At 36.7% G+C, this 24,597-nt stretch overlaps 2 protein-coding genes across 2 annotated transcripts; both read right to left on the reverse strand.

Annotated features, from left to right (window-relative positions):
• Positions 1 to 1,729: 1,729 nt before the first annotated feature.
• On the reverse strand, positions 1,730 to 18,214 carry tlk2 (tousled-like kinase 2). Its single transcript, XM_024272516.2, has 21 exons — positions 17,596 to 18,214; positions 15,712 to 15,794; positions 13,807 to 13,884; positions 13,667 to 13,736; positions 11,980 to 12,023; positions 11,772 to 11,870; positions 10,700 to 10,801; positions 10,502 to 10,594; positions 10,257 to 10,367; positions 10,047 to 10,183; positions 8,249 to 8,401; positions 8,102 to 8,168; positions 7,934 to 8,031; positions 7,692 to 7,773; positions 6,872 to 6,963; positions 6,710 to 6,799; positions 6,462 to 6,631; positions 5,219 to 5,357; positions 5,012 to 5,123; positions 4,794 to 4,901; positions 1,730 to 2,811 (listed from the first exon to the last, which is right to left on the reverse strand). The coding sequence occupies exons 2-21, from the start codon at positions 15,790 to 15,792 to the stop codon at positions 2,638 to 2,640; spliced, it is 2,100 nt and encodes a 699-aa protein (XP_024128284.1). The 5' UTR covers positions 15,793 to 15,794; positions 17,596 to 18,214; the 3' UTR covers positions 1,730 to 2,637.
• A 2,235-nt stretch (positions 18,215 to 20,449) lies between these two features.
• mettl2a (methyltransferase like 2A) lies at positions 20,450 to 24,597 on the reverse strand (the record flags this gene model as incomplete). Its single annotated transcript, XM_024271311.1, is given in 9 exon segments — positions 20,450 to 20,814; positions 20,898 to 20,963; positions 21,042 to 21,148; positions 21,217 to 21,356; positions 21,448 to 21,508; positions 22,690 to 22,739; positions 23,669 to 23,916; positions 24,089 to 24,177; positions 24,538 to 24,597. Coding segments are annotated over 9 exon segments (961 nt in total), but the record flags the coding sequence as incomplete, so codon positions are not given.

Genomic DNA, 24,597 nt, shown 5'->3' on the forward strand with positions numbered 1-24,597 from the left:
ATCTGACTATTTGATCCATCGTCCGGCGCCATATTGTCTCTACAATTTACCAAAAAAAACATTTATTATTAATCGTGATTGATCAAATTAATCTGGTAATTTTTTTAAGAGATTGACGGCACTAATTAAAAATAAATGTTATAAACAGTTTTGTGTGTTTTCTTATTGTGATTATTTGCAGATAAAAAGTGGTCATTAAATACTGTTACTAAAACAAAAAAGAGTAATAATCATGATTAATCGCGATTGTTTTCCAGGTTAATTAGTAAACGTTTTTTAATCGATTCCTAGCCCTAGTTTTCATGTAAACAATAATTATTAAAATATTACAGTTATAAAACACACTAAAATGTTACCAGATTTTGCCTTTTGTTTGAAAAATTCATAAATTTCCATGTAAATAGACAAAAATGATCAATTTGACTGTTTTAAACAGAGTTCACTAACACTTGCAAACATTTAAAGCTTGTTTTTAAAACATTTATGATGTTTTCTCGGGTTTTAAGTTGCTTTAAGTCATCTTTGCTTCCAAACTTTTCTAGAAAGAGATTTTTTTTTTGTCTGATTATTGAAGGAAATATTAAAATAAATCAAAATCTTGTAGATCAGTTGTTGGTAATAGAGCCATTTGGGATCATTTTCTACTGATCAAAACCTACAAGGAGCCGCATAGTCTGACGGTAACCTTTAAGAAATTTAGATTTGCATTCATTACCTTCTTTTTTTTAATAATAAATGTGAATTTTGTAATTTTTTTTCTCAGCAGTCTTGCACTGCTGGGTTTTGTTATTTTAGTTTGGGGTTTGGTAGTCTTGGTTTGTGGGCTTTGTTTATTTGTTTTCGTTTGCTGCTGACTCCGACGGTCGACATGTCTGAGTCAGAAGTCTCCAAGAATTATTTTATGTTTATCCAAAGAGTAAAATGTGGATCTGGAGCTGCAGGTTCCAGACTCCTGTTACAGTCAATACTCTTGATTATAGAAAATTATGATTTTTGACTCAAAAAAGCCTCAAATTTCACTGTAATTTTTGGCTCAATTTTTGGAATTATTTTGGAAAAAAAATTGATTTCTGTTTTAAAAATGATGATTTAATACGACGGGAAACTTATATTAAGATCAGATTTTCATTTTGGTTAGATTTTGTTCTAAAATTAGTCATTTCCAATAATTATATTATAGTTTTTTCATTAAAAGTCAAAAAGTGTAAAAATGTATGTTTGGAACTATATTATTAACTGTAAAACATTCAATTTGAAGTATTTCAAATATATTTTTAGCTTATTTTTTAAATTTTTTAATGCTTGAGTGGAACTTATTACTTCTAAATGTCTTGATAAGTAAAAAAGAAAAATAATGATTTTCTTTTCATGATTAGTTTTCCCCCTAATTTTATCCTACCTCTTCTCGCAGAGATAGTGTTCTAAATAATCTAAAATATTTCCACTTACACATTAAAAACTAAAGTTTTTAGTACACTGTAGCTTTTCTAGGTATTTCTGTTAAAACAATCTCATTTTAAGGACCTAGAAATTATATCAAAGTCAACTTTTTTTTTAATTTCTTTAGTATTCTTGTTCTAAAACTCCAATTTAATCCAGAATTCTTAAAATAACAGTAAATCCTCATTCATTCATGAAGAAAATTCTAAATTATTAAGAAGAATCAAACTGACCAGGAGTATTTTTGTGTATAAAAACTCATCTCAGGATACACGGCGCTCCATTCAAGTACTTTCTTGAATATATTTGTATTTGATTTATGGGCAGTGAAACCAAATATGTAAAGAAAAAAAAAAAGAACTGCCAAGAACAGACAAAATGCTTATGGATACATTTTCAGCTCTGCTGTAAATTGAAAACATTCGCAGAAATCGGATGAAAAAAAAGAAAAAATAGTCAAACAAAAGCGCAGAAAAACAAACACATTTAACCAAAAGCATTTAATGGTTTGTGATTTCTGCTAAGGCGCGTTGTCCCCAGAACAGTATGAGAAGTAAACCAGTCCCTTGCATTTCATTGGCCAAAACTAAATTCAAACAAACCTAAATAAATATGTATTTGGGGGGGAGGGGTCAGTAAAACAAGAAGAATTTGAATTAAAGGCATCTTGAAAACTTTCCTCCAATGACTGTAAAACGGAACAGTTGTGTTCTTGAATTACCCAGCAGCCTCCACTCCATGTCAAGTAGAAGAAGTCTAAAAGTGTTGCTTATAAAAACAGGTGGACACTGCCACCAGCTGGAAGTTCAAAGCTTTGGTCACGGGAGTCTGGATGTGGGCGGAGCCATCATCCTCTCCGACTGTACAGGTCTGAAGCCGGGCGGCCCGCTTCAGGGGATGAAGAACACGTTTGAGCGTGGGAGGGTCCGTCCGACCAGGACCAGGATGGCTCATGCACGGAAGTTTGAGAGAGCGAAGGAATATGACACGTTCCAGTCTTTTTTTATCTTCATATTAAATCTCTCTTTTTTAAGCAGAAAAATCCCCCGATTTCCATCAGCTCGTGGGCTGGGATGGCGTTCCGCGACTTCTCACCGCTCCTCAACGCCGTCTGACCAGCTTGATGCTATGAGAAGGGGGGCCCGTCTCATCCCACCCCACCCTCTCAATCGGTCGAGTCACAGGAGAGGTGTGGGCTCAGTTTGAGGAGCTGTTGTTGGAGGAGCCGGATGTGGAAGCCACCGCCATGGCGGCGCCGCCCGAGGACGCCACTGACTTGCGTATGTGAGGCATTAGGAAGGGGTCGCTGGCGAGCTGGTGCACGTCGATGCGGTCCTCCTTACGGTACACTAAACAGCGCCTTATAAAGGCCTGGAGAGGACAGGAGGAGGATTAGGCAAAATAAATCTCAGACTTTTACATATTTTATGTAAAATTAACCACGAAAAAATTATAACTTAATTAGCATTTATTTAGTTTAGATTAGTTAAATTTATACATTGATGTCTGAGGTCCACATAGATGATGAACTATGTAGGTTTTTACATCCTGTTGACCTAAAGACGTTTTGTTTGATCAACTCTACCTCCAGAATGAACAGATTTTATATGCAAAGAAAAACTTTGGTAAAAACTTTGATCTTTTACGAGTTAAAAGCACATTTTATCTTATGCTGCACAAGATGATCCTGTTTGGAACAGAGGGTCTTTTATTTTGAAAATAAGTAAAAAAAAAAGAAATAACAGTTTAAGAGATTCTAGATCCTTTTTATATTTTTGCTTGTGCCAAAAATAGACAAAATTCATATTTATTATTAAAAAAGATGAGGTCACATTTTGAGGGTCAGGCTAGTCGACTAATCGACTATTAAAATACTCGACTAATTTAATAGTGGATTAGTCGTTACTTTATATTACATGCAGTCAGAGTGTAGTAAAGATGAACAAAGTTGTGAGCATTCAGAACCAATTATTTAAATCAGTGAGACCAAAACTTTATCTTTTGTGAAAAAAAGTTTGTTTCAGAAGCCGACTTCGTTTAATTTAATCTTCTTTTAATGCCAGAAACTAATGAAGGACAGAAGCTGCACGATTCATTAACATTTTAATAAACTATCATCTTCAATGTCTTTATTCGTAGTTAGATTAAAACTAATGGCTAAATGCCAAATTAGCTTAAAAAAATGGAAAAAACTAATTTAGCCTAAAGAGCTAGCATAAAGCTGAAATATTAGCTAAACTCCAAATTAGCCTAAAAAACTAGATTAGCCTAAACAGCTAGCATGTAGCTAAAATATTAGCTAAACTCCAAAATAGCCTAAAAAAACGATATTAGCCTAAACAGCTAGCATGTAGCTGAAATATTAGCTAAGTGCCAAATTAGCCTAAAAAACGATATTAGCCTAAACAGCTAGCATAAAGCTGAAATATTAGCTAAACTCCAAATTAGCCTAAAAAACGATATTAGCCTAAACAGCTAGCATGTAGCTGAAATATTAGCTAAGTGCCAAATTAGCCTAAAAAAACTATATTAGCCTAAACAGCTAGCATAAAGCTAAAATATTAGCTAAACTCCGAATGAGCCTAAAAAACTAGATTAGCCTAAACAGCTAGCATAAAGCTAAAATATTAGCTAAACTCCAAATGAGCCTAAAAACGATATTAGCCTAAACAGCTAGCATGTAGCTGAAATATTAGCTAAACTCTAAATTAGCCAAAAAAAACAATATTAGCCTAAACAGCTAGCATAAAGCTTAAATATTAGCTAAACTCTAAATTAGCCAAAAAAAACAATATTAGCCTAAACAGCTAGCATAAAGCTTAAATATTAGTTAAACTCCAAATGAGCCTAAAAACGATATTAGCCTAAACAGCTAGCATGTAGCTGAAATATTAGCTAAACTCTAAATTAGCCAAAAAAACGATATTAGCCTAAACAGCTAGCATAAAGCTAAAATATTAGCTAAACTCCAAATTAGCCTAAAAAACGATATTAGCCTAAACAGCTAGCATGTAGCTGAAATATTAGCCAAATGTTTAAATGTTGGCCTAAAAAACTGGAAAAATTTAGCCAAATCAGTTTTGGGGGCTGAGCCAAATGTGGAGGGGGGCCTGATCCGGCCCGCGGGCCACAGTTTGGGAACCCCTGCTTTAAGTGAACCAAATGTGTCCAGCAGCGACGTGTCAAAAGATGACGCAGATTTAAAGCACTAACCGTGTTGGGTGTGAACGCAGAGTTATGGCGCATTCACACCGAACGCGGCAGATCTCCTCTTTACATTGACTTAACACTGAAACTGTCCGCCTTCGCCGCGCCGGGTGTGAACGCACCACGAGGCTTCAGGAGTCACATACCTTGGCTTCAGGAGTGACTACAGGTTTAGGGGGGAACTGGACGTCTGTGGCCTTCAGGATGGTGTTCTCCTGCAGGATGTCCTGCTGGGACTGGTTATGGCCGAAAGGCTAGAACAGAAAATGGAAAGACGACTTTGAGAAAACATTTATAGTCAAACGTCATTTGATTGGAAAAGACAAAGTAGGGTTTTTTCCAGCACGTTTTTCCACACGCTCACCTTGCGACCGTACAAACACTGGTAGAAAATGACGCCCACAGACCAAACATCCACTTTGTTGGAGATCTTTGGAGGCTCTTTACCGACGACGAAACACTCCGGCGGTAAATACCTTCAGAACCAGCAGAGATCCCACATTTAAAGAAACCTCAAACTCACTTTTATATTTACTTACATGTAGTTTTAATCACTTATCAAACAAAGTACCAGTAGGTTCCTGCTCCCTGTGACGTCAGCTCCATCCCGTCCACAGAGTTGTAGGAGTCGTCGTCCATGATCTTAGAAAGGCCAAAGTCGGTGATCTTAATCTCTCCACAGGCGGTGCCGTTCACCAGCAGGATGTTCCCTGAGAACAGACGACAGGTTTGAGGACACGGAGCGTCCTTCACTCTGAGAAAGAAACAGTCAAACCTAGGGCTGGGAGAAATGGAATTTTTTTATATCGCGATAGTTTTTTTTTTCCCCATTTCAGGCGATAACGATATTTATCACGATATAAATCGAATATTTGTGACATTTGCTGGTCAATATGGAGTTTTTATATCACAATATAGTTTTTTTTTCTATTTTTTCTTTTTTTTCTGTATTTTACTGTAGACTGCTTTCATAATTTTATGATGTTTAATTAATTTTGCTCCTAATTTGTCAATTTTAAAACTTTTAAATTGTGAAATGAGTGCTATTTAAATAAAGTTCATTCATTCATTATATCAATCAAATGATTATATTTGTACATTTTGAAGACTGACTCTATAGAGAAATTAGATGCAAACATTAACTCAACATATGGCGACTAACTTTATCTCATCATAGAAGTTAAACTGGTTCATTTGGACCCTTCAAAATAAAAGTCTATCACGATGGGCTCATTTTTCTATTAAAAAAAAAAGTTATATCACGATAAATCTTATTATTTTTTTCACCCAGCACTAGTAGTACTAGTGTTACGGATCACTAGCCGCGGTTCGGGTCACATGTGTTGGCAGTACGGCAAGCCAAAAGGATCAAAAATCACTTGGAAAAGAGGGGAAGCCTGCAAATCATCTGCACAAGTACTACGGATAATAGTAATTATCTGAAATATTTAAATGGTCTCAGTTAGTTTAATAATACCAAAAAATAAAGAAAGTTTAATTTGAACTTTTTTCATTTAGGATTTAATTTGGACATTGGGGGGCAAGAGGAAAATAGCGTATTAATCGTTCTTTTCTCTCAGTTTTTGTGGATTTCGTAATCAGAATATAAATGTTTTTACATTATGTTCAAAATTCAAGGATGTGTGAGTATATTTATATTTGAAGTACTTAATCATAAAAGTAATTTTCGGCTTTTATCTTCTTGTTTTTTCCTATTATTTCCCTTTTTATTGACCCTAAAACCGTGAGTTTCGTGATCCGTTACACCCGTAAGTAATCCCCAGTGGAGCTCAAAGATGATTGGACGTCCTCACCAGGCTTCAGGTCATAGTGGATGATGGGCGGCCGGATCTCGTTGAGGTACTTCAGAGCGTTAACTATCTGCATGATGATGGAGCGGCCTTCTTTTTCGGACATGAGCTTGTGCTGCTTCAGGTAGAAGTCCAGGTCGTTCCCCTCGCAGTACTCCAGGACGGTGCAGAACCTGCTCCAAAACAAGCGTTAAAGAAACACCCGCTACACTTCAGCCCGCAGCGATCAGAGTCGTCCTGAAGGAGCTTACGAGTCAGTGTCGAGTGAAAAGTAGTCGTAAAGTTTAACTATTCGCGGGTGGTCCAGCTCTTTGTGGATTCTATATTCTCTGCAGGCGTGTCTGAAACAAAACATTTATTTGAGCGTTAAATGTTGCACGGATAGGAGAACAGTAAGAATCTGTGAGACTCACTTGTGATAATTTTCCTTCTTCTCGTCCCTCCAGTTCTTGTTTAGTTGGTGGATTTTAACTGCCACATACCTCTGCTCTGTTAAATCGAAGGCCTGGAAAACAAAAGCTTTCATTAGATCAGATTAAAGATTTTTGAAATCTGCATTAAAAATCTCTGTTTTTACTGAAATGACAGCTGAATATTTTCATCTGTGCGTCAAACCTTTCTGAATTTATGTACACAAAACATTCATGACCGAAAAGAAGTAAAACGCTGCATCGAGCTGCAGCCAGAGAACGCGGCGGCAGTAACAGACTGTCAAACTATCCACAGAGTATCCCGCTTTTCTCAGTCTTTAATGTTTTAAAAAACAAAAGTTCATTGGAAATGATAAATCTCTATTTCATTGATTACTGCAATTCAGAAGATTAAGAAAAGATTTGGTCCTGACAAAAAATGAACATGAAAGTGTTATGGAAATGTTATTTTTGATGTTTTTTATTTTATTTTACTGAACGTTGATTGAAGTTCAGAATTTAAAATGCCCTTCACTTGCACTTGGGCTTTTGTTAGGCATTTTATGTTACAGCCTTTTATTGTTAAGAAAGTTTATCTCAATACAATGTTACAAAATAAAGTATTTCTATTAATTTTGCCATTCTTGTTTTCATAATTAATGTAGAACAGCTAAATTCCACAAAGCACACATTTTTTTCCTAAAAAAACGACCGTGTATTAATTTGCGATTAATCGCGAGTTAACTACGGACAATGCGATTAAAAAAATAATCGCCTGACAGCTCTATTTATAACACATTAAAATAGAATGCTTCCACCTCACCTTATACACTTCACTGAAACCTCCTCGACCGAGTAAATGCAGCAGCAGATATCTGTCGTTTAGCGTCGGGTGATCTTTAAATCTGAACAGAAGGACAAAATAGAAGTCAGTTTTTGTTGCAAAGAAATAGAAACTCCTCACACCTAAAATGTGTTTTGGATTTCGTCCGATTGAGTCTGATTTACATGTCCATTTACATGTCTGAAGAATGAGCTGATTCAGAGAACATGGACGGTTCTTACTGGGAGTTGTCCTCGTTGTGGATCCTCTTCAGCTCACGTATGTGTAGATTACGCACTCGCTCCAATCTCTCCAGCTCCGCCTGAATCTCTGCCTCCTCCTAAACCAGTTTGGAAACAGATGTTAGAAAAGAAAAAAAGCATAAAGAACTCAAAACCAATCCAGTTTACCTTTTTCAGATACCCTAATCTGAGTTTAAAGATCTCCTCCTGTTCGTGATATTCTGCCTGGGATAATCTGTAAAAGAGAGAAACAAAAAAGATTTATGTGGAAGACATGAACGATGTCATGAGAAGTAAGTAAATAAACGCCCGTACGCTTCGCTTTCAGCTCCGTTGGCCTTGCTCTTGCGCTTGTTTTGCTCCAGGCTTGGCGGTGGAGTCTGAGCCATAGACGGAGGTTTGCGTTTGGCCAGGAGCTTCCGCTGCCTTTCGATGTCCTCTCGCTGAGAGTTAATCCTCTCCTGTTGTCTGGAGACCACAGCACATCGTTCAAGAAATACACAGCTCATTTTTTATTCATTTTGGGGCTTGTTCACACTCTGAAAAATCCTTCAACTATAACACACTCACTTTAAAGAATAGAAATGAGTTTTTAACAGTTTTTTAGGATGATGGAGGACACACAGTGGGGCAAAAAACTATTTAATCAGCCACCAATTGTAAAAAATTCTCCTATTTAAATCACTTCGTCATAGATATACCTCAACTATGAAAAAAAAAAACAGAAAATCACATTGTCTGATTTTAAAATAATTGATTTACAAATTAAGGTGTAAATTAAATATTTGGTCACCTAAAAAAACAGACTGTAAGAGGATCATCTGTCCTCCACTCGTTACCTGTATTAATTCCACCCGTTAATCTCTATAAAATACACCTGTCCACAACCTCAAACTGTCGAACTCCACTATGGCCAAGACCAAAGAGCTGTCTTAGGACACCAGGAACAAAACAGGTAAGCAGCTTGGTGTGAAGAAATCAACCGAAGGAGCAAATATTAGGAATTTTAAGACGTATAAGACCGCCGCCAGGGACTCAAACCCTGCAGGGTCAGACGTGTCCTCCTGCTAAAGCTAGAACCGTCTAAAGTCTTCTAGAGAGGATCTGGATGATCCAGAAGAGGATTGAGAGAATGTCTTATGGTCAGATGAAACCAAAATAGAAGTTTTTGGTAAGAACTCTACTGTTTGGAGGAGAATAAATGCAGAGTTTCATCCAAAGAACACCGTAATCACTGTAAAGCACGGGGGTGGAAGCATCATGGTTTGGGGCTGTTTTCAGCAAAGGGACCAGGATGATTAATCCGTGTAAAGGAAAGAATGAATGGGATCGTGTATAATCAGATTTGAGTGAAAACTTTCCATCAGTAAGGACATTGAAGCTGAAACGTGGCTAGATCTGTCACCATGACAACGATTCCAAACACACTGAAGGTTAACAAAGGAGTGGCTCCGTAAGAAGCCTGTCAAGGTCCTGGAGTGCAGTAGAAAGTCTCCAGATCTCAACCCCATAGAAAATCTTTGGAGGGAGTTGAACGTCTGTGTTGCCTCAAAACAGCATTGCTCTAGAGGAGATCCGCATGGAGGAATGGACCAAAACATCAGCAAAGCTTGTAGACTCACAGAAACATTCGACTGCCGCCATTGACAGCAAAAGGTATATAACAAAGTGCTGACTTTAACATTTATCAATGGCCAAATACTTATTTTACACTATAATTTACAATTCTTAAAAAAACAAATGTGATTTTGTGGATTTCTTTGTCTCATTTTGAGGTATATCTATAATAAAAATGACCGACCTCTCTCATCTTTTTAAGCGGGAGAACTTGCACAATTAGTGGCTAAAAAAATACTTTTTTTGCCCCAATTTAAAAGAAGAAAATAACCTCAAAATACCAATTAGCAATTTTTAAAAATGAAATTACTGTAAATCATTTTGTAAAGAGCTCAGGAGCTCTGAGACAAATTTCTAACAAACTGGCAGAAACTATCTTCAAGAAAATGACAATTTGAAAATGATTTGGGCTAAAAATCTTAATTAAAAGCCCCCTGGAAATGCTTTTAAACACTTTTTTGTCACAAAATAATACGACAGAATAGTGAAGTCTCACTTGATGAGGTTTTGGAAGGCGTATCCATCCGTCCACTGTTCAGTGAAAGACGCTCCGTGTCTCACTGTGGTGAAGTGTCCCAGCCGGAGCCTATCCTGCATGCTCTTATCCCGACAGGCCATCTTCTCCTGTTTGGACTTCAAACAAACCAAAAATATATAACGGATCCAACTAAAACCCCTAGAATATCCCATTTAAAGGTGAACGCACCTTTTCGATGAGGAGCTTCTTGGACATGGTCACACATTTATTTAGACGCTCCTTATACCGCTCTAGCATCTTCTGCTGCTCGTCGATTTGTCTTCTGAGATCACAGTTTGCCTGCAGGAAACAGGAAACACTCAATCGGAGCCGACGTAGAAAAAACAAACAAATGCGTGCGCTTTCACGTGCATTTGGAAAACACATTCATGAAAAAACTCGTGCAGAGAAGCTACTATTAATAAAATTAGTACCCGCAACAAATCGTCTATTCGGCCCTCCTTCTTCTCCAGGTCGGAGTTCTTGTTGTTCTCCAGTGCAGTTAGTTTCTCCAGAGTAAGGTCAGACTACAGAGAAACAGGTTTGGTTGAGATCACGCAGCATTCAGAACACATTTAGTGAGTTTTATTAGGCTTCACATGATGCAATAACTCGATGAACTCCTGACGTACCTGTGTGGCTTTGTGGAGCATGTGGAGAGACACGGGCTTCACCGAACACGAGGAGAGCTCGGCGCCGGCGGAGCCCAGAGAGGACGGGCTTCCCTGCTGCACCTGGAAGAAGCAAACGGCGTTGACTTTCTGAGGGAGTCGGGGCTTGAATGTCCGCTCACATGAATGATTTATAAAGCAGCTCAAAACAGTAAACCAGCCGAGAAAAAGAGCAAACCGCGAGCTTTTACGGCGAAGAAAGAATTCCAGGACTTCCTGCGGATGATCCGTTAAAGTGACATAAAAACAGAAATCTTTCTACCGGTTTTCCATGAGAGAAATCAAAATATGTCGATAGGAAAAGACGCAGGAGTCAATATCTTAAGAGTAAACAATCCATCTTTGTATAGATTATTATTAAATTTACTTTAAGAGCCAAATAATACGGTGGCCCTGAAGTCCAAATCACTTAACACAAAAAAATGGAATAATTCTGACAATAAAAAAGCTAATTTACTTATTAAAAAACAATAAATGCTAGAAATCAAAACAAAATATCTAAGTTTAAAAGAACATTTTCAAAAATTGACATTCAGAAATCAAAATGAGACACTAAAAAATAAGAAACTGACTGAATGATGTTTGAATTTTGACGAAGAGGAAAGCAGAAGAAGGTGAGAAATCACTGAAGTTTTGAAGCCAAAAGATTAAAAATAAAAATCTTCTGGAAGATGTTTCCATGAACAACACCTTCCAGCTGACAAGCTAAATAAACGTCACTTTGTTCATTTTGCTTCAGATATTTTGGAATTGTACGTTTTATTTTTAGAATTACGTTTTGATTTCTAAATTTTCATTTGCTTTTTACTTGTCATTGAGATTTTAACTCCTCAGATTTCTGGTGTGAAAAAAATGAAAGAACCTGACAGCAAAACAAAGTTGGAATCAAACATATAAATCCAGAATTCCAACATCTCCAACATAAAAAACACTTTTAATGAGTTAATAACTAACAGAAGAGAGAAGAAAAAAAGAAGCGTTAAATCCAACCCATCAGACGGTACAGGGAGGATAGAAGAGCCGACATGCTCACCGCGACAGGAGGGTTGGACAGAGAGTGTTGAGGGGAAGAGCGGACCACTGGTGGGATCCCCCTGGCAGGACTGGTACCAGGACCGCTACCTCCCGCAAACTGACAGAAGAACCAGACCCAAGAAGAAGGAAGAACGCAGATTAATGAAGAAAAAAAAAGTTAGAAGAAGATGGTGAAGCATTCTGGAGGAGAGTTTTCTGCAACTTACCTCAAAATAATCACTAATTTTATGTCCTCTTCCTCCTGCTTTACCTAGAAAACAAAAAGATGGTCGAAACGTTGAGAAGAAATAGATCCAACGGGGCTCTAGAATACATTTTTGAACTGTTTTTTTCGTAGGTCCACCAGCACAAAAGTTTGGACCTTCTCGACCTCACTTTGGTCACCTCCTTTATATTTACTCTCAATATCTGCACTTAAAAATGATTAACAATCTGGTCAACATAAAGCAACTTATTTATAACAGAGTTCTACAGTAAACTACTAAATCTATATTTTATGTCGTATATGAAAATGAATAAAAATGTGCAGTTTGAAAAAGCTTAAATTTGTGACAGAAAGTGAAATGGGCGGAGCCTAAGTCTTCATGCTCCGCCCCATTCTGATCCATCCATAGAAGTCATATAGATCTATGAACGTCTTTGTTTTCTGAGCTCATGAAACATCAGCGTGAGGTTTACGTCCCACAACCCAGAGGTGAATTTCTACTGAACTCCTGCTGCTCTGCAGAAACTATGTCAGAGAAAATGATTTGACTATAAACCAGCAGAATCATAATAAAAAATACACTTTTTGAAAACAGTTGGAATATGACTTTAAAATGATTCACTGAAATGAAATTTAAATTTAAAAAATTCTTTAAACGTTTTTTGATCAATACAGAGACATTTATTTTATTTTTTGGTGTGTACTTTTGTGTTTTGCAACATTTCCTTTCTTCATTTTTTGGAATTGTTTTTGTTTGTGGAATTTTATTTTGACTTCTAAAACTTGATGATGTTTTGTATTATTTGATTTTAAGTGTCACTGAGATCTTAATGAGGTTTTGCATTGATACATTTGTGTAAATTAACCTTAAGGGCCACCGTAGTTAACACTAAAACACCAAAGATGTTGCAGTAAATAACTGGCTTTTTGGCTGCCATAAATCGTCTACCGTTCACCATAAATCAGCCGATTCTGATGCAGAAAAAAGACGATTTTGTTTCCTGTTTTGCTCCGATATACAAAATATTACCAACGTAATAATAGTCGACTAATCGCAGAATATTTTTTCCAATTAGTCGACTAACTGGGTCATGCGCAAACTGGATGTAAAGCACAAATTTTAACCATTATTAGCTTTAAACTAACTAAAAACTATATACATAACATTACCTGTGATAATGCTGTAAGCTGAATTTGACCGCTGAAGATGCTAGTGCTAATTTGTGAAAACGCTGAAGCTAATAGTCAGCTAAAATATTAGCTACATGCCAAATTAGCCTAAAAAACTGAAAAAAGCCTAAATTAGCTAAAAGAGTTAGCATGTAGCTTAAATAGTAGCTAAACTTCGTTGTAAATGCCAAAATAGTCCAAAAATCCAGCATAATTCCATTATAACTTTCAACTTTACTACACTCCGACTCCATATTATATATAATCGACTATTAAATTAGTCGTCGACTAATTGTGGCAGCCCTAGTGCGCCTGGACCCAAACTGAACAACTCAGATGTACATTCTAACACAATAATAATAATAATTGTTATTACAGGAAGGAGACTTTTGGAGTTGCGGAGATTATTTTTTCGCTTTTCTCCTCCCAGAACGATTGGGTGCCCCCAGTAATTTTTTTTTAGGCTCACTAATGAAAACTCTAGAGCACAATGAGACGCACAGAAGAAATGTTCTTACTTTGACTGCCATCAAAGTGGTCTGCTTTGCGTTTCCGCACTTTCTGCTCATTCACCTTTTTCTCCGGAGTCTGTAAGGAATCGGTGAGAATTAACCAAACGCATTTTCAAATGACAGACTCTGCATGATGGAGGACTCACCTCCAGCTCTTTGTCACTGAGGGAGCCGACGCTGCACAGACTCTGGTTAGACGACTCGTTTTGACTCTGACTTGAGCCCTGTTAATAACAACAATAGAGCAAATAAACAAAATGTTAGAGCCGGATAAACAAGGAGAGGAAACACAGGAAGGGATGCGGAGGTTTGGCTCAGAAACATAGATCTGCATTAGTGCTGACGCGTGTCAATCAAACATCACAATTCAGCAAGTCGTGTCCGATAGGAAAGAGATGGTTATTTATTCAGGGCACAGCGGCGCTCTCTTACTGAACCCTCCTAAAATGGCTGAACATTAGGCATGCTGCTGAGGATGTATTCCTCCCTCTGTCTGTCACCTTTAGATAATGTCACCCTTTTTTCTCTTATTCACCACGGGCCTGCTCATTTTTCTCCTCTTAAGGACGACGGTAAAAAGGAGCTTTGCGCCGAGAGTCTGAGCTCGGTTTTAAGGAAGCGACGGGCTGTACGGCTGTGAGATCAACGTGATAAAACTACATCTAATATAGACTTTTTTTTTATTTTTTAGATTCTATAACTGATAATTTATGGAAATAAAGACAGAATGTGGCATTTATTAGAAGGTTTTTGACAAAAGTTGTATTTTATTTTACTAAATGAGGCGGAAGATGATCATTGATCCGCTGTGGTGGGCGGAGCCTAACCAAGCTACCTGCTATTAGAAATCCGCAATCCGCAGTACAGCCACAAAAGAAAAGGTCACATCATTAAACTGTGAGATCTGTGATGTTTCTCTATTAACAGAAACTCTTCATAATGTGACCCAAAGGAATCTGTGAATTTCGCCTAGAATTTTTTTTTTTCTTTTTTGGGTATTTTCATTCAAAAACATGTTGATTAGTTTGTTGACAACATTTATTTTAGTTGTTTTTATGAAATCAAACCTAAACCTTTAATTCTATGTTGTAAAAACAGTTCATTAAACATTTTTGGAGTTGTTACAGCAAAATAAATCCCAATTTTTCCAAATTGAGTTTTCTGTTTTTGGAGGATTTTATGTCTAGTGTGAGAATACAACATAGAAAAATGACAAAATAAAGGTAGTGTCACATAGGGGAGGTTATGCTGATTAAAATGATGCCAAATATGCATGCAGGTAGTCTGTCAAATCGAAAATACAGAAAATTCAAAAGTTGACAAAAACTGAGTTTTAGGTTCTAGATGTTTAAGCTCCACATAAAAAAAATGTTTTGGAGTTTGAAGTGAAATCCACTTAGCATCTATTTAGACTCCACCTTTACCTGCAAAAACAAAAACCCACGACAGTACTTTTTTGTGAAACAGACCAGAGACGAGACGAAACTTCTCAGACGCATCAAAGAGCTTTCAGACCGCCACACATTTCCAGCCATTTGCTCACAAACTTTGCCCTCGCTGTCCCCTCCCACACGGGGTGATTATAGCATCATGGTTTTTTTTTTTGCAAAAGCCGCCATCTTCTCTGCAGTAGCAGCCATGCCATGCTCTGCCTATGGCTGGCATCGGGCCCACCCCTGGCAGCGACTCCCTGACTGCTCCAAGACCACCTTTCAATCAGGGCGCTCCGTCGACTACCCGAGACAGGCCATCAAAGAGTGGCCGCCGCCTCCGCTTACACCTGACTATGAACTGCTTCTGCCCCCGTCTGTGGCCTTTTTGGCAAGCAACATCACATGCATATACAACCACTCCATCATGAGCCAGGGAGAGATGCCCGTGTAACTCCAGCCAAAAAAACATGCAGCTCAACCTTCTCCACAGACAAAGAAAACAAGTGAAGCCAAACTGTCTAAGGCCAAAAAAGCAGAATGATGGAGGACACAAAGGATGTTCTCTCATTTTTTAGGAAGAACTGCTCCACCTTTCGAAACATGGAATCTGAAACACACCTTGGCTACGCCGACCCCGGTAAAGCGAGCCTCCAACAGCTCCTGCCGTCGGGGGTCCAGGCTGTGCAGTTCTTCCATCATGGCTGCAGAGACAAGAACACAGATTAAGGAAGGAACTGAAGAGGAGCCTGGAATATTCAGATCGGAGTGAGGGATCACGGTTTCAAAAGACAGTGGTGCTGATGAGTCATGGCTGTTTTTAGCTATATGGATGTGGAAAATTCCTGTTCTGAGTCATCAATAAGCTTGACAATGTTTTACAGCGTTATTTATGTCCAGTAGGAACCAGTTATGCGACAATGGTTACTTACTAAACTAGTTAAGTACTGAGCAAAACTTGAAATATTAATATGCAATCATGGCAGAACAGATGTGTAGTCCCTGCTTGGAGAAAATATAGTATCACTAGATGATGTGTTGGCCCTTGAGGCCTTAAGGCAGAGGTGTCAAACTCAATCGCACAATGGGACAAAATCCAAAACACACCTTAGGTCGCGGGCCGAACAGGATAAACACTTATTGAGCACTATAAAATTAACTTTTTAAAACTTTAAAACCGAAACTTTTAAACAAAATTATGAAGTAGATATATAGAATAATGCTAGCGTGAATGCTGTAAGTTGAATTTGGATGCTGAAGATGCTAGTGCCGATAGCTGAAGATGCTGAAGTTGATAGCTGAAATCACTAAAGCTGAAAGCTGAAAACGCTGAAGCTGATAAGCAGCTAAAATATTAGCTGAATGCCAAATAACCCTAAAAAAAAACAAACAAACACACAAAAAAACTTAGGTTAGAAAAAACATCTGGCATGTAGCTGAACAATTAGCTAAACTAAAAAAAAAAACAGCTTAAAAAACGATTTTAAAAAAAGGCTAAATTAGAAAAAAAAAAAAAAAAAAAGCTAGCATGTAGTTGAAATATTAGCTAAACTCAATAATAGCTTAGAAAACGTTAAAGAAAAAGCCTAAATTAGCCAAAACAGCTAGCATGTAGCTTAGCTAGACGACAAAATAGCCTAAAAAATATTAATAAATGCCAAAATAGTCCAAAAAGCTAGGAGAATGACAATTTTTAAAACTTTAACACAGTAACTTTTTAACATAATTATGAATAAAAAAAGGCAGGAATATTATTCCAGAATAAATCAACTTAAACCTTAAATAACTCAATATTTTTCTTTCCATTAAAATAAATTTAGTCAAAATTATATAAGTTCGAAATAAGCACAAGATAACATCGAGCCATTAATAATATTAAAATAAAATGATCTGATGGGCCGGATAGAATTACCCGGGGGGCCGAATCCGGCCCGCGGGCCTTAACTTTGACATACGTGAGCCTTATGGTTTTAAAATACTATTAATGAAGGGCTGTCAAGTAAAATGAGATGCTTTAGTGTACAATAAAGTGCCTGTTTCACAGGTAAAGTTACACGCCCAACTGTGACCTACTGTGGCTTCCAAATATGACCACATTTTTATCCAAGTATAAGCCCGCAATTTTACCAGTAAATTATGACTTAATTTTAAAAGCCAAATAAATTTAAATCTGAAATAACTAAAGGGAAAAAGATGCTAACAAACGGCCAAAACCTAGCTAACATCGCTAACGATTAGCTAGCAACCACCGAGTAAATTCGTAGAAATAAAGCCATAAAAATTAAACAATTGTAATTATTTATATATATTTAAAAGTAAATTTTAGTTATAAAAATAAACTATAAAGTAAATTAATAAAATTGTTTAATTTTAGGGGGAAAAGGCAACGAGTTAGCGTGAGCATCTTTTCAGCTCTGTTGCCAGGTACGACATCTGGAATCACCGTAGCGATAAACTTTACAAAATTTATTACTTTTTTCGATGACAATTTAAATAAATACTCACTGTATTGCAATATTGTCGTCGGTCCTCCGAAATGGTCGTCCCTGAAACCGTCTCTGTTGTTTTAACCGGCGCTCGGCAGACCCTCCCAGGCAAGGCCGCATCCACAGCCGCGTCCTCGCGTGCTAATTGTTAACGATTGAGACGCGGGACGCGAGCTGAGATACTCAGGGGGGACGACGGAGGATTTCCCTCCGAGGCCTCGAGTATCCCAAAGCCGATTTTTCCGCGCTCCTCAGGCGGGGATGTCCATCACATCCTCGTCCCTGGACACTCCCGTGCCTTGCTCGGCTTTCGCGCTCCTTACAATGGCGACCCTGGAGAATCTGCGTTTTCCAGCAGGTAAAATGTCTTTAGGCAAGCGTTAGTAGTTACCCCCCTATCGTTATCTTCCCTGGTGGTGCGCTGAAATTAGGGTCCTTCTTTTTTAAGCTAATTCCGGGACACACTTCACTTCACGCGCGCCGGGAGGAAATTCATCAGTTTGCGGATTTTCAGCTGAATCCGGATCGATTTGGTTCGGTTCCCATGTTTTTGCAATGTAAACAATAATCAGTTAAATCTCAGGTTTTCTCGTGAGATCTTTCGAGTATTTTCACCTTAGTCCAGTTCACGCCTGCCCCCCACCCCCCAAAATCTTGACCGGACCAATAGAAATCCCCACTCAACACAATCCAGTAGATTAGTGCCCACCCAATCAGCCTCCAGTGACGGATTATCTCAGAAAGTTTCCATTCGACATGTTCCTAAGCATCATCTCAGTATTCTTTAGGGTATCGATTATAATTTCCAGAAACGATTCAATTCGATTCACCAGATCCTGGATCGATTCGATTCAGATTGTTCTTTCATTCTTTCAATCCTTCAATTCAGTTTTAAGTTCACACGTTTGTTTAACAATCTGCTATATGTTTCAAATATTCAATATTTATATTAATCTGATAGGAGGAACTCTAACAAAAATCAATAACATTGTAAACACTGTTCTCCTTCTCCTGGAGGGCGTTTCAGTTTGGCCACTAGGTGGCGATCGCGCTATAGCACACGTGTCAAAGTCAAGGCCCGAGGGCCGGATTGGCCCTAAGGGTAATTCCATCCGGCCCTCCAGATCATTTTATTTTATTGTAATTTATGACCTGATGTTATATTGGGCTTATTTGTAACTTTTGACAAAATATATTATTATAGAGGGTAAAATATTGAAAGTTATTTAAGGTTTAAGTTGATTTATTTTGGAATAATATTCCTGCCTTTTTATTATTCATAATTATGTAAGAAGTTGGGGTTTTGAAGTTTTCAAAATTGACATTCTGTTGGCTTTTAAGACTATTCTAGCATTTACTACATTTTTTTAGGCTATTTTGGAGTTTAGCTAAAACTTCAGCAACACGCTAGCTAGTTTTTTAGGCTAACTTGAAGTTAGGCTAATATTTACACACTAGCTGTTTTGGCTAATCTAGGCTATTTTCCGTTTTTTAGGCTATTTTGAAGTTTAGCTATTTTTCAGCTACATGCTAGCTGTTTTGGCTAACCTAAGTTTTTTTTTTTGCATTTTAGGCTAATTTAGTATTTAGCTCTTTTTAGCTGGATTTCAGCTATTAGCTTCTATGATTTCAGCTATTAGCTTCAGCGTTTTCAGCTATTAGCTTCAGCGTTTTCAGCTATTAGCTTCAGCATTTTCAGCTATTAGCTTCAGTGTTTTTAGCTATCAATTTCAGCATTTCAGCTAGCTGAAATATTAGCTAAACTCAAAAATAACCTTAAAAACTGGAGAAAAAAAATTCTAAATTAGCCAAAAAATAACTGTTAAAATGTATAATTTAGCCAAAAATATTCGCTAAACTCCAAATTAGCCTAAAAAACTGAAAAAAGCCTAAATTAGCCAAAACAGTTAGCATTTAGCTAAAATAATCGCTAAACCCCAAAATAGCCTAAAAATCCTTAGTGCAAAAACAGTCAAAAAAGCTAGCATAAAGATAGCTGAATATTTTTAATAGTTGAAAGAGCTAAATAGGTGAAAGAGCTATGGACATCCAAAAAACTTGCGGAAGAAAAATAACAATAATAGAGAAATAAATAAAAAGTTAATAATCACTATGAACACTATCAAACCAATAGATAGTCTCCCATCATAGTTCATACTGCAGGAGGGTGGAATAAAAAGTCTCGATTGGCTAGATTAGGAGAAAAAAATGTGTTTGTTGATAGTGTGTGAGGGGCCGGGTTCGGCCCGCGGGCCGTAGTGCTCAACACCAACGGTCCATTCTCAACTCAGTCGAATTTCTGATGAACTATTGCCACTATGCAGAAACTAAGTCTTAGAAAACGACACTTTTTAAGAAAAATATTTCTAAAAAATGTCAAAATCGTTTTTAAAGAACACTTTAAAATACATCAAGAGGATTGAGTTGGACTTTAAACACTTTCTCCACCCACTGCTGTAATTCCTGCTGACATTGTACATTCTGTATTCTTATTTTGGAAAATGTTTGTCCCAATTCCAACCTCAAACATCAAGAGAACTGATGTAATGTTGTGTGGTCGAATTCTTTTCAGTTTTCCCGAACACAACAAACTTATTTTTGTCTCTGGGAGACGAGAGTCTCCAGTGACACTCCTGCATCCTGTAAAAGTCTCAGTGGTTTTCCACATCACTCAGTGTAGCTATAATGGCCACATTTTTGTGACGGTCTTAAGGTGGAATCACCAATTGATCTTAATGGTCCAGTTTTGGTTTTACCCTCCTAATATTCTCTTTAAAGAATTCCCAATCCTCCCTAAGTTATTCAGCTAATTTCACAACATTTCAGAAGGCTTTATTTCCAGCTTGTCTTTATTAAGTATAAATTAAACATGATTTCAGATTTTTTATGTACTTTTATTGAAAACATCCACATATTAAAACACTTTGAAACAATAGAAACCTCGTTACCGTTCTTCTTATTGATCAATTAACACATCAGAAGTAGATAACCTTCAACTTACAGCACCAGCTGAACAATCACAGAAGAGAAGTCCATCCATTTTATGGCGAATGAAAGAAGATTTTCTGTTATTGTCGCTTTTATTTTATCAAAAACTTTCAGGAGTTCCTCTTATATTTGCACTGGATCCAAACTCTGTACATGGTGAGCTGCTTCCCTCTGTTCACCTGCAACCGTCTGTCCACCAGGTTCTGCACTTTCTCCAGCCCCGCCTTTGTAAAGAGCTCATGAAGCTCGTCTGAAAGGAATCCAAACGTAGAAATAGCCTCAAATACTGAGAGTGAATCTCCAAAACAATCGAATAAATATTTGTTGACGTACCCTGAGTAAAGAAATACACTCGCGTTCCGTCTCCTCGAACGTAAAAGTTTTCCGACAGACATCTCCCTGGCAGAAATAAAACTCCACCTTAGAAGTTGCATCGACAATAAGCATAATATCAAAATAAAAACATCTTGAATTTACCTTTTTTAAAGCGGAGTTGCGCCATGTCGTAGCGTCCGTAATCCCTGAGGAGGATGGTGCCTCCAGGCTTCAACAAGCCAGCTAACCTTCTGATGGAGGCCTGCATCCTTCAAAGGAGAAATCAGAGCGATGCATGCGGGCTGTCGCGGAAAATGTCTGTGAAATAAACTCATACTTGTCGGGATGAAGCGCGGACAGAACGAAGATGAGGACGATGACGTCGAGGCTTCCATCAGGAATGGGGTAACTGGCTTCTGCATCACTCAGGTCATGAACAAACGCGAAGCATCGCTCAGGTTCGTACTCTGGGTTACTCTGACATTAAAGAAGAACTTTATTGATTAGACAATTCACAAGCATAGGAGTCAGTAAAAATGTTTCTCAGGTAATCCCAAACATCACTCACCTTGACTAATTCCACAGCCACGTTGGAGAAGTCACAGCAGTAAACAAAGAGTCCTGGATCACTGCAAAAAACAAACAAAAAAATTACAGCTATAACCTTCGCAAAACATGATATGAAAACTAAACAAAATGTGTTTAGTGCTGCCACCAACGATTATTTTAATAGTCGACTAATCACCGATTATTTTTTCCAATTAGTGGACTAATGGGGTCATGCACACAGTGGATATAAAACACACATAACTGACAACTAAATATATTCACACTAGCATTATCAGTGATATTGCTAATTTGAATGCTGTAAGCTGAATTTGGCCGCTGAAGATGCTAGTGACGATAGTTGAAGATGCTGAAAGCTGATAGCCTGCTAAGGTATTAGTTAAAAGCCAAATTAGCCTAAAAAATAAAAAAGCCAATGTTAGCAAAAACTAACTAGCATGTAGATGAAATATTAGCTGAACTCTAAATTAGTCTAAAAAACAACAAAAAAGCTTAAATTAGCCAAAATAGCTAGCATCTAGATAACATATTAGCGAACTCTAAATTAGCCTAAAAATCTGAAAAAATTCTAAATTAATCAAAACAGCTAGTTTATAGCTGAAATATTAGCTAAACTCAAAATTTAGCCTAAAAAACAAAAAAAAAGCTTAAGTTAGCTAAACTTGTTAGCATGTAGCTGAAATATTAGCTAAACTCTAAATTTAGCCTAAAAAAATAAAAAAACATTGTTAGCTAAAATAGCTAGCGTACAGCTGAAATATTAGCTAACTCTAAATTAGCCTAAAAATCTGAAAACATTCTAAATTAGCCAAAACAGCTAGTTTATAGCTGAAATATTAGCTAAACTCCAAATTTAGCCTAAAAACAAAAAAAGCTTAAGTTAGCTAAACTAGCTAGCATGTAGCTGAAATATTAGCTAAACTCTAAATTAGCCTAAAAAAACTGAAATAAAAATCCTAAATTAGCCAAAAAAGCTAGTATGTAGATGAAATATTAGCTAAACTCCAAATTTAGCCTAAAAACAAAAAAAAGCTTAAGTTAACTAAACTAGCTAGCATGGAGCTGAAATATTAGCTAAACTCTAAAATAGCTTAAAAAAAACCTTAATAAATGCCAAAATAGTTCAAAAAGCTAGCAGAATGCCATTATAACTTTCAACTTTACTACACTCCAACTCCATATAATATAAAGTAACGACTAATCGACTATTAAATTAGTCGTCAGCCCTACTTGTGTTCCGTACTTGTTGGTTTTCAGGATTGGAAAAACTGTGTTTCCCACTCCACAGCCAACCTGCACACAGAAATAAACACATTTGACACATTTACAGCATTGTTTGTCTGTTTTTTTCAACTCATTTTCTCTCTTCTAGAGGAGGAAATTTATATTTTTTAGAGGTAAATGTACTTTAAAGTTTTACCAGCTCAACAAGAAAGTCATTTTTTAAGAATATAACAAACAAAAATAGAGCTTTCTTCCAACAAATCATGTGAAAAATGTTTCCCAAATTTAAGCAAATTCTAAATAATAATAAAAAAAAACAATGGAACATCTGAATGGGGTCAAATCAGGATCAGCTTAAAGTGAATGAAAAAGAAGATTAAAATCTGATTTAAACTGAAATACATATTGAAAAGTTGAAGGAGTTATTGAAAATTTGAAAAAAAAAATTACAAATGTGAAAAAATACAATTAAAAACTTGAAAAAAATATTGAGAATTTGAAAATAAATAAATAAATAAATTAAAAGTAAAACTCCTCTGTCCCCCCATGGGAAATATGGCCTGATAGCCAATGAACTCCCATGTAAAATTAGGATTAGTTCAGAGGCGAAAGCAAAGAATGAGAAATGGAAAAAACAAGTGTTAAAAGTATGACTAAACATTATTTTTTAATTAGTAACAGTTTTATGTATATATTTTTTTTTAATTCAAGTTTCAAATTTACATTTTTCCCCCAATTTTTCAATTTTTTGTTTAAGTTTTCAGCATTAATATTATTTACAAATTTTCAATTTCATGTTTTCAATTTTTCAATAATTCCCTCAAGTTTACAATATGTATTTTCAAGTTTAAAAACTGCTTTCAAATTTTCAATTTTCAAATTTACAATGTCTGTTTTTCAAATTTTCAATCTTGTTTTTCATTCACTTTAAGCTGATTTGACTCCATACATCTGCCTTCAAAAGTTTGATCACTTTTAGATCAAATCTATAGTATCACCTCTAAAATACGATACGAAGCCGAAGATCCAGGAAAGTCGCGGCTGTCTTCAGCTCCAGAATCCCTGCAGGTTTTTGGATCTGGGATTTCGCTCCGGTTTTCCTCTTGATGTGAGGTGTGGTTGAGGCTGCACTGAGGGGCCAACTCCGGGAACTCCGTGAAGAGCCAATGGCGATCCTTGAAGAAACGATTATCGTGGATCGTGTAAAATTCATTCCAGAACTCATGAGCTCGGATGTCATAATCCTCTGCCAAACAAGAGAAAGTGAAAAGTACATTTATAAAAAAGACAAATTAAATAAATAAATAAAAAATTACATAAAGAAAGTCATTGAAGTGAAATATTCTGATCATTTTTTGGATTATTAATCACAATTTAATATAAAAAATGTGAAATTATGAAGGATGTCAGAGTAAAACCTTGCATATCTGCAGGGAGTGGATAATTATTTTCTGAGACTTTTCTTTTTGCAGCTTCCTCCTGCTCGTCGGTCCACTCCACGTTGTCCCTGTCAACAAGAACCGGATGCACTTAAACACTATCAAAATAAAACAGACGAATTAGTAGATATGTTCAAAAATCGATTACAGTTAAGTCAAAAATGTTCATGGTACTGAAGAAACAATACAAATATATATTTTTAATTTGGTATCAGGTCAAATGCTTACAAGAATCTGATAAATTAACTAAATATAGCAGGTAAACAAATGTAATAATGATTTTTCAAAACACAACGATTTTCTAAAATTAAACTAATTAAATGGATATAATTTATTTTTAAATAACAAAACCAGAATTAATTTAAAATGAGAAAAGTTGACGCTAACACGTGAAGGCGTTGGTGCCGGTTCGGTCTTCCGGTACTGACCATGCATTGTGCTGGAAGACCTGTTTCGGGTCTGTCAAGAACCGCGTACCGAACTGAGGT

The sequence above is a fragment of the Oryzias melastigma genome, linkage group LG8, assembly GCF_002922805.2.
Source record: "Oryzias melastigma strain HK-1 linkage group LG8, ASM292280v2, whole genome shotgun sequence".
In the NCBI taxonomy this organism is placed as follows: domain Eukaryota; kingdom Metazoa; phylum Chordata; class Actinopteri; order Beloniformes; family Adrianichthyidae; genus Oryzias; species Oryzias melastigma.

Bases quoted from the DNA above. Each gene is read 5' to 3' on its own strand.
- tlk2 (XM_024272516.2), bottom strand. From the start codon at position 15,792: ATGATGGAAGAACTGCACAGCCTGGACCCCCGACGGCAGGAGCTGTTG. The intron at 13,737-13,806 runs GTGAGTCCTCCA...GATTCCTTACAG, and splicing joins TCAGTGACAAAGAGCTGGAG to ACTCCGGAGAAAAAGGTGAA. The intron at 8,402-10,046 runs GTGAGACTTCAC...TGTGGTCTCCAG, and splicing joins GCCTTCCAAAACCTCATCAA to ACAACAGGAGAGGATTAACT.